At 42.1% G+C, this 8,835-nt stretch overlaps 1 protein-coding gene across 1 annotated transcript; it reads left to right on the plus strand.

Annotated features, from left to right (window-relative positions):
* Window positions 1-215: 215 nt before the first annotated feature.
* LOC113164030 (tumor necrosis factor ligand superfamily member 10-like) lies at window positions 216-7,204 on the plus strand. The gene is made up of 6 exons (XM_026363121.1): window positions 216-416; window positions 1,177-1,302; window positions 4,589-4,634; window positions 4,789-4,905; window positions 5,242-5,489; window positions 5,998-7,204. Exons 1-6 carry the CDS (start codon window positions 309-311, stop codon window positions 6,205-6,207), a joined length of 855 nt encoding a protein of 284 aa, XP_026218906.1. The 5' UTR covers window positions 216-308; the 3' UTR covers window positions 6,208-7,204.
* The last annotated feature ends 1,631 nt before the right edge of the window (window positions 7,205-8,835 follow it).

Raw genomic sequence — 8,835 nt, forward strand, 5'->3', positions numbered from 1 at the left:
GGTTTCCTCACAGTAAAGCCCACAACACAGATCTACAGCAAAGATATGAGAGTTCACAATAAACCATAGAAGCATATCTCTGTTTAGTCAGAGCAGAAATGAAACAATAATCTCTGCAGGAGAAATTCAAAGAAGGAAAAAGCTCTTGTTCTGAGGGCCGGCCCCGCCTCCCCCTCCTCCTCCTCCTGTGCACAGGGGATGGGGAGGGTAGAAGTTAAGGAGTCAGCTCTCTGCCATTGTTCTTGTTCTGGAAGTCTGGGAACGGGACGGGACGGCGCTGGTCGGGTACCGGACGGCGGTATGTCGTAATGACGGGCTCCGGTCCGAAGCTCGGTGTCCTGCTGCTGCTGGCGGTTCTGCTGCAGACTGTGGTCGTCACCATCACCGTGCTGCACTTCACTGCGGCTCTCAACTCGGTAAGAGAAAGTAGCAGCTTGACGACCCGGAGACGCACGAAGGCTTTTACGCGTCTCCACGCTGTGCGCAGCGCGCTGAGTGCGCTAAGCTGTCCGGGTTTGGGTGCAGCCGCGGTAAAGTTAGACTTGACTTTAAGAACCAGAGACTTTCACTAAGAAAAGAAGAGTTATGTCTTTTTGTATACATATTTATCGTTAAGAACAGTCAGTGTGTGCACGGTGCCCTGCAGGCCACATATGCTGCCTTCACATCAAATCAAGTCGGTTTCAGTGCTGATATTTGCAGTATCAGCATTTGCAAACACAAAAACAGAAGACAAGGAAGTCAGGAGCTCTGGCAGCAGCAGACGTGAACTGCAGCTATTTTTATGATTAGCTGTGAATATCAGGAAGAGTTTTTACAGAGCTGCGTGTGCGTGCGTGTGTGCGTGCGTGCTTGTTTTGGTAAAGCCAGAGTCCTCTGGTTATCTGGATTCAGTCCAGTTCAACTCTCAGTCTGCGTTTACTGGAATCAATCATTAACCCAAACTGAGTCATATATGAAGAAATGAAGCCTAAAGAGATAAAAAGCACAGAAACGAGCTGACACATGGCTCAAATGATGCTGGAGAAGGTTTTGGGGTCAACTTTAAGGGAGTGACTTATAACAATGGATGATCTACATTCGTACTGACAAACAAAAGGAAGCAAATTCTTTACTGTACCTCAGTCAACATTGTTTGACAGGAACTTAATTGCTTCATGTTCCTTTTCTCTGCAGATGAAAGAGACGTTTGCAAGGAGCAGCATTTCTTGTCTGACGGGCTCTGACCTGCAGAGTATCACGGCCGTGCGCGGGGATCCATGCTGGCAGGTCACTCAGCAGCTTCACCTGCTCATCGAGAAGGTAAAGTTAAACCACGGAAATGTGACAGCAGACCTAAACGCCAAACTTCACCTTTAAAATCTCTTATATGAACTGTACAGACTGTAATTCTCACTTCTCAAGCAGTATCAAGTATGACCTCACTGGCTTACGACATGAAATGACCTGCACGTATCACTATTCCTATTAATGACTTAGTGATTATTTGGCCAGATGCTGAGATTTTTGGCTTCCTCCCAGCCTGCACTGGATCAAAAACTCCCCACCCACTGGAGTTTGGAGACATTACCAATCCCCCCACACATCAGCTGCAGAGGCCAGAAAAGCAAATGATGCAGTTTTATTGTTATTATTTCAGTGTTTCTTAAATAATCACCGTTTTTTTACAAGTGGGACTTTTCCCTGATTACATTTGAGTCACTGGTTTTCTCAAGGAAACAGGAGTAAATGTGAAAAATGTGTGTTGGATGATGCTGGAGATGTTAAAGAAGTCAAAGATTTCTCTCTATTCTCTAAAGGAGATTTTTAACCAGTTGTTAGAATGAACTGATTACTTGAGTAGAGTATACAGAGAAAGCTAAAGGGCAGATATGTTAATACTTTCAGTGTTTTTCCAACAATGTTGTCTTCCAGTGTGAGAATCTGATGCTTTTTAAGAGTCTTAAAAGATAATCAACGTCTGTGGGGTGGTTGGTCAGATAAAAGGAGCAGGTTAAAGATATGGACATTTACAATACTTGTTCCATTGTATAGGCAACACGATGAACTGATAAATTAAGAGAATGAGCAGCAGTTGCAGCTTTAACCCTATTTAATGAGGTGGGAGTCGCTTGACTACCAGTTTAATTTAATTATTGTAATGAATAAAAAATGTAGAGTACTATGACTTCAAAGCAAATTCCCCCTGGGATTCATAAAGGCCTCTGACACATTCTCCACACAGTGACCAAGGCCTGATCCCAAATAAGTGGTGTAGCATGCTGTCACACACTCTGTCCTGCAGTACGAGAGATGTGTGGTGGGAACAGTGTGGTCAATAATACCGAAAAAATCAACTTAAAATGAACTCTTCCTGAGCTTAGCCGAAGAAAAGAAAAATGTTTTACTAAATCACAATCACAGGAAACAGACAGGTAGAGCAGAGCACATGGGAAAAGGAGTCTCTATAGTCCACACCTGTCTGATCTAAGTCTTCTTCCACACAGCTCTAATGTCCAGAAAGATTAGAAACACAGTCTTTAATAAACACTGGAACAAACTATAATCAAATCATATGTTTGTCACTGGGAGACTGAAGACCAGTGGTCTTTGTTTGTTAACTTTTTGTGCAATTTGCAGACACTGACGTCCCTTTAATGTTGGACAAAGTTTCTAATTTTGAATTAAATCAGTCAGAGGCTCCAGATTGACTTCTGAGGATATTGTTCATCCTCATAAGTCACTTTGTTATGTCATGAAGCCAGCAGATCACAAAGTCACCATTATTAGGATCATTATTAGAGGCCTCCGGTTCTGCAGATTAGTGGGAGAAGAAAAATGCTGAAATCATCCAAATCACTGTCTGCAGATGCACAATGAGCTCCTTCATAGCTGGAAATGTGATGTGATCCAGTCTGGTTTAATCAGCACAGGAATGCACTCACCTGCCCTGCTCGCTCTGTCTCTTTCCTTTCCTCTGTCACACACACACACACACACACACACACACACACACACACACACACTATCGTTTGTCTTTTACTTACTATTTCTATGCCGTGTTTGTTTTTGCTCCCCGCTCCTGATTCTCCTCCTGCTCCGCCTCCGCTGCTCTCTGAAATAACTCTAAGTTGGGTACTTTTTGACTCGGCTGCCTGATTTTATTTAGTTCATAAGATAAACATAATGCTGGGACATTTTGAGCATCAGTGAATGATCATGTAGAGATCTCACGAAGACTGCCAACGTCTGTATGGTGTCCACATGCATCATGTTTATTCAATGGTGTAGTTCTCTGTACATTATTGCCTTTGTAAAGCAGTAATCAGGAAGTTCAGCTGTGATCTTAACGGCTGGAGGCAGTAGTTTGTTCTTTAACGATAACAATCAACCTCTAGGCGTAGTAATGTCGGTTCATTGATCTGTTCACATGGAAATACCCTGACGACTACAGGAAGCACTGACATGAAATTACTCAGCATGTAACTTACAGTCAAAGTTATAACATCAGGCTGTTCCTCACAAAGTCTTGTTCACACTGATCGAGAGCTGGTAAAAGCAGTTAATAAAGGTTCTATAAATGTCCTCTCCTCTCAGTTATTGCTGAAGCTGTAAAAACATTTTAAGAGGGGAAAATCATTACCCTCCGCAACCTCTGCTGGCAACTGGGGATACTAGTCAGGATCCACATGTTCATTCAGTGTTGTTTCTCACATTGTAAATTAATAAAACTATGAAGTTAAAAAGATTAAATTGTGTAGTAAGGAAAAAAATCCAGACATGTTTTAAATGCTGGATTGATCTTTTTCCTCAAAGTACAGATTTCCACTGCTCTAACGTTCATCCCTCGTGTTTCTCATCTTCTTAATGGTCCATGTCAGCCTGTTTGACGCAGACTCGTCCAAACAGTGGATGTGCCTGCTGCTTTAAGTCTGCAAAACACTGATGTGAGCTCTAATCTGAGGTGCCGTTAATTGGAAACTTCTAACTTTAATAAGCTTTTCCTGTGAAGCAAATGTGGATTTATATTCCTAACACTAACATGCAGAGCTGAAGAAAGACTGCAGCTACTTTGAAACACAGTTTGCTTTAATACTTTTTGCTAAATGAATATGTTTTAACCACTATGTAGAGAACTAGTAAGGAAAATACAGAATGAGATGGAAATGCATGCTTTTCCAGTTTCATTTACATTTCTGGAGACAAACTAAACCTTGCAGAGAAAATCATTATCGTGAGTTTGGCAGATGTTGTGTCTTCTGGAGCCAATTAAGCGAATAAAGGAAGGTGAACTACACGGAGGGGGGAGAGAGATTGATTACCATGACAGGATCTGTTACCCAACCAGAACATGAAGGCTTCTTTTTATACACCGGAGCGAACGCGCTGATCCTGATGACAGCAGGATTTCAGAACCAAAGTTAAAAAAAGAGAGAGAGAGAGATAATGGCTGCTTGGCTGGACTGTGGTATGAGCTGAGAGCAAACGTTACACATGTTCTTATAGTTGCATGTTTGAAGGTTTGTGAGAGAGTGGATTGATGGGACTAAAGTGAGCATCAGAAATGAATCGGTCTATTTTCTAATAAGTGTTTTTTTTTTTTATGCAGTCTCTCTCTCAGCGTTACCAGAGGCAGATTACATCAGCAGTAAGAGGTAAAACCAAAACATAAAGACTCATAGAGCCTATAACAAAGCTGTGTTCTGTACATGAACTAATGTTTCTACATTTGTTGTTCAGAGTTGAACTCTTCTTTCCTCAAATGTTACTTTTGATTGATAAAACGTGTTCTGTCTCTCTCCACGTTAGATGAAGTTTCGCGGGTGCTGCCCTCACTTGTGATGGAGGACAGAGCTTCGCCTCGCCCTAAAGTGGCAGCTCACGTCACGGGCAGCTTCGTGCCAAAACTGGAGCGAGAGGGAGGAGGTGAGTGACCTCAGCTGCAAACATTACCATCTGAATCCAAGGAGCTCATTTTTTACTGTGGTTTGGTTTAAAATAATCTATAATTTTATTGATTTGTGTTCAGCAGGAATCTCCAGTTCTGCTAAAAACAACTTTTTTTTGCTTATTGTGGACTTTTAAAAATAATTCAGCGTTTAAGGAAGTCATCAACAAATACAGACTAAATCTACCTATTTAAATGAAGTCATTCTTATTTAATTCATTAATAATTAATTATGTTAGTTTTGAATCTTATCAGACAAACGTAAACAGTTTCTAGGTTTTTTACTCTTGAGTGTGTGCGTTTGTTTTGCACAGCTTCAGTCTCTGCTGGACGTCGAATTCAGGGCCAGAAGATCTCGTGGTGGGAGGGGAAGAAGGGCCTCGCCTTCCTCCAGGATGTCCAGCTGGTGGACGGGGAGCTGGTGGTGGAGCAGCCCGGCCTCTACTACGTCTACGCCCAGACCTACTTCAGACACACTCACTCCCTGGAGGAGGAGGAGGGCGAGGATGGCGAGGAGGCGGAGGACAGGGGGAGACCTCTGCTGCAGTACGTCTATAAAAAGGTATGATGAATGATTTCAATTTAAAGTCTCCTTTCTGCTGAGTGTGTTTTGACATGACTCTATTTTTAATCACTGCTGGATCTACTGCGTCAGTCAGTCGGTATTGAGACGAACAGGAATGCGAGAGGGCGATGCTGTGGTTGTGCTGTGTGTGCTGGCCATTAGACACGAGGATGCGTCTACAAATTTATTTAGTATTTTTTGTGCGCTGACAACCACAGACTGGTGACTAACAGTTTGTCAGGATGGTGGGGGACCTTGAGTCTGACTAATCAAATGTTGTGACTAACACGAATCTAGACTGTGAGTATGTGTTTCATCACTTCATGGTAAACCTCCAGTACCAACTGTTTTCTGCTTTGTCAAGTAAAGCTAGACACTAAACAGTGAAGTTAAAAGTAATAAACAGTTTTCCAACATCCCACTTTTCCGATGCACCTGAACACCCCACTGTCCATCTCCAGTCAAACCTGCGTCCCCTTTCACTCACCTCTCCTTCTCCCACCAGGTGAGCTCCTACCCGGTTCCAATCCTGCTGATGAAGACGAGTCGGACCTCCTGCTGGTCCCGTGGATCCCAGTTCTCTCTGCACTCCGCCCACCAGGGGGGTCTGTTCCCGCTCAGCTCTGGGGACCGCCTGTTTGTCACTGTGACGAACGCCTCTGCTGTGGACATGGACGAGAAGAGCAGCTTCTTTGGTGCTTTTCTTATCAGCTAGACGATCAGCTGCAGGACTCAGGGTCACAGTTTGGTCTGCACACCATCACGATTCATAATGTGGATTCTGGACTTTTCCTAATGATGAAGACATGAAGACAAAACAGTCACCTAGTGGAAAAAAGGGTCTTAAATATTTTGACAACACTGGTTTTGTGGGTGGAGAAGACAAAAGACTGATGTGTCGATGTATGGGAACTTGAATGAAAGAAGTAACACCTATAAACTGACTCCAAGCCTCAAAACATACTCACAAACACACCTTTTAGTATAAATTCAGTGGCTTGTAGGTCTTACTTCTTTCATTTGTGCAGCCTTTCGAAAGCCTTGTGTATAATTGCAGCCTTTTCAGTATGTTTGAGAACTTGTCTGTGTAGGAACGTGGTTATATCAGGGACCAAATAGATGGTGGCAGTAGTGCGGCATTTCTCTCCTTCAGACTAGGGTCTAATTTGCCTTTTTCACACCCAGTACTCTACTTGGCCTGTGATGAAGCCAACAGGGTGCAGAACACACAGGCCAGACTTTCACCTTAACTCTTGTTTGTTAGCTATACATAGAAACAAAAACAGTGGAACAGTATACTGTTTCTTCTTCACTTGTTGTCTGCTGCTGGCATCTGTCCTACACATGCTCAGCAGGAGGAGAAATACCCGTGTTGATATTTTAATGTGGAGGGAGTTATTTGTAGGAACTAGCTGAAATGCCTGATGTGGTTGCATGTTTTTTAAAGATAGACATTTAAATGTAGCCCCAGCTTGTGTCTTTCATGTATTAAATACATTTGAGTCACAGTGGTGACTCTTTGGAGAATCTGCAAAGCTCTACGTGATGACTGTACTTGTTGTCATGGACTGAACTGGATCGTTCTTCACTCCGATCACTCAGAGGAGTCCGTGATAATGAAACGTTAGGACAGTCACCAGGCACAAGCTGATACTAGGTTTGGGACCAGAATAAGTGTTGTAGAGTTTACATAAGTGATTGGAGCTGAATCTGAAAAGGACGATGGCGTGTATAAACATTATTGAACCATTCATGAATGTGGACGGTGTCCATTCTCATTTTTACAGTAACTTACTGTCAACACTGTTTTAACTCACACTCAACATTAACCAGGTTAACACGGGTCATTCGCTATATTAGCAGATATACTCATGACAACTAGCGCCACCTATAGGATTTAAAAGTTGTAGCAGTGGATATTTCACACTGTATCCATAGTGTAAACTGCCTCTCACGTTTTTTTTGATTATTTCAGTCTACACACAAACATTAGGTGATTGTCTGGGTGTGTGATCGTGTAAAGGTGTAAATATTGAGCTATATTTCTGTTTCTGTTTTCATGTTTTTTTCTAATTGGCCTGTAAATGTTGGCTGTGCACGTCTTCGCAAACTTGCCTCTGCTCTCAATTTCCTTCTAGCGATATTTCAAAATTAAGGATGAGCATGGACTTGAGAGACATTTTACTAATCATGAACTCCTGCTACCATTACAGGCCTTTCAGACACAGTTAGGAGAGTGGTTGCCACATGTGGAGCATGATGGAAGATTACAACTGTAACTTCATCACCTCTTCCTTCATAAGTTTTCTAATAAAATGGAGAAAGACCGCTGCTCGTGTTTTTGTTGGCAGCAGTTCCACAGTTTCTCACCGTGCTGCCAGCCTTCTGGCGGGTTGGCTCGTCCGTCGTAACCATTACCCAAATGGTGCATTAAATGCTCTGTCACGTTTGGTATTCTTGGGCATTCGTGTAGTTTTGGATTAAATACAGATGCGACCTGCTGACTTGGAAAACAATCATTCACATCATAATCCAAACAGCAGAAACAGGGGAATTTTTGTTCTTCTGTTGTAGTGCAGCAAACTCACTGAGGCTCAAGGACATATAAACCAAAATTACTAGTTCTGTTTGAATGAAGGAGAGCTGAATGTATCAGTGAATAAATCTGGCTGAGCTTCAAGATTCATTCTTGATTTAGGACATAGTCATTTAGTAAAAATACCTAACTGAGAGTCTTCTTACTGAACAACTTCAGCAGCCACATCTTGGGGGTTTTACCAGCTAATGCGGTGACAAAATACAACAACATATAACATATTTTTGATCAAACTGTTTGTGAAGTTAAGAATGAAGCCACTTATATTCACTTGTACGTCCAGCTCCAGTCGAGAGAAGCATGATATGTACATTTTTACCAGTATGGCATGAATGCAGCAGTCACTGTAGCACTTCTGTAAATACTGTGCACACACTTTTTTTTCTTATTTTTGCTATGAATGTATAAACTTTTTTAAAAAATTGATTGTTAAAAATTACTGAAAGAAACGTACACTCCAGAAGCCAAATTGAATCAAAAATGGACACCAGTGGTTGGTGATATGAATGTACTGAAAGAAATGAGAAATGAGAAAAATGTGTACTTTTGAGATGGATGTTGCAAGTGATGTTTTTTCTTTTTTCTATCTGAGGACAGTCGACTGATAGTACCTCCTGTTTTGCCTCCGTATGGAATAACGGGAAACATGCACCTTCTATATCAGCTGGAGTGTGAACACCTGAAAGGCACCACAAAGATTAAACTGTACACAGATCAGAATCATCACTAAACCTGATACAATTCGAC

Source organism: Anabas testudineus, chromosome 2, assembly GCF_900324465.2.
Source record: "Anabas testudineus chromosome 2, fAnaTes1.2, whole genome shotgun sequence".
NCBI classification, from domain to species: Eukaryota; Metazoa; Chordata; class Actinopteri; order Anabantiformes; family Anabantidae; genus Anabas; species Anabas testudineus.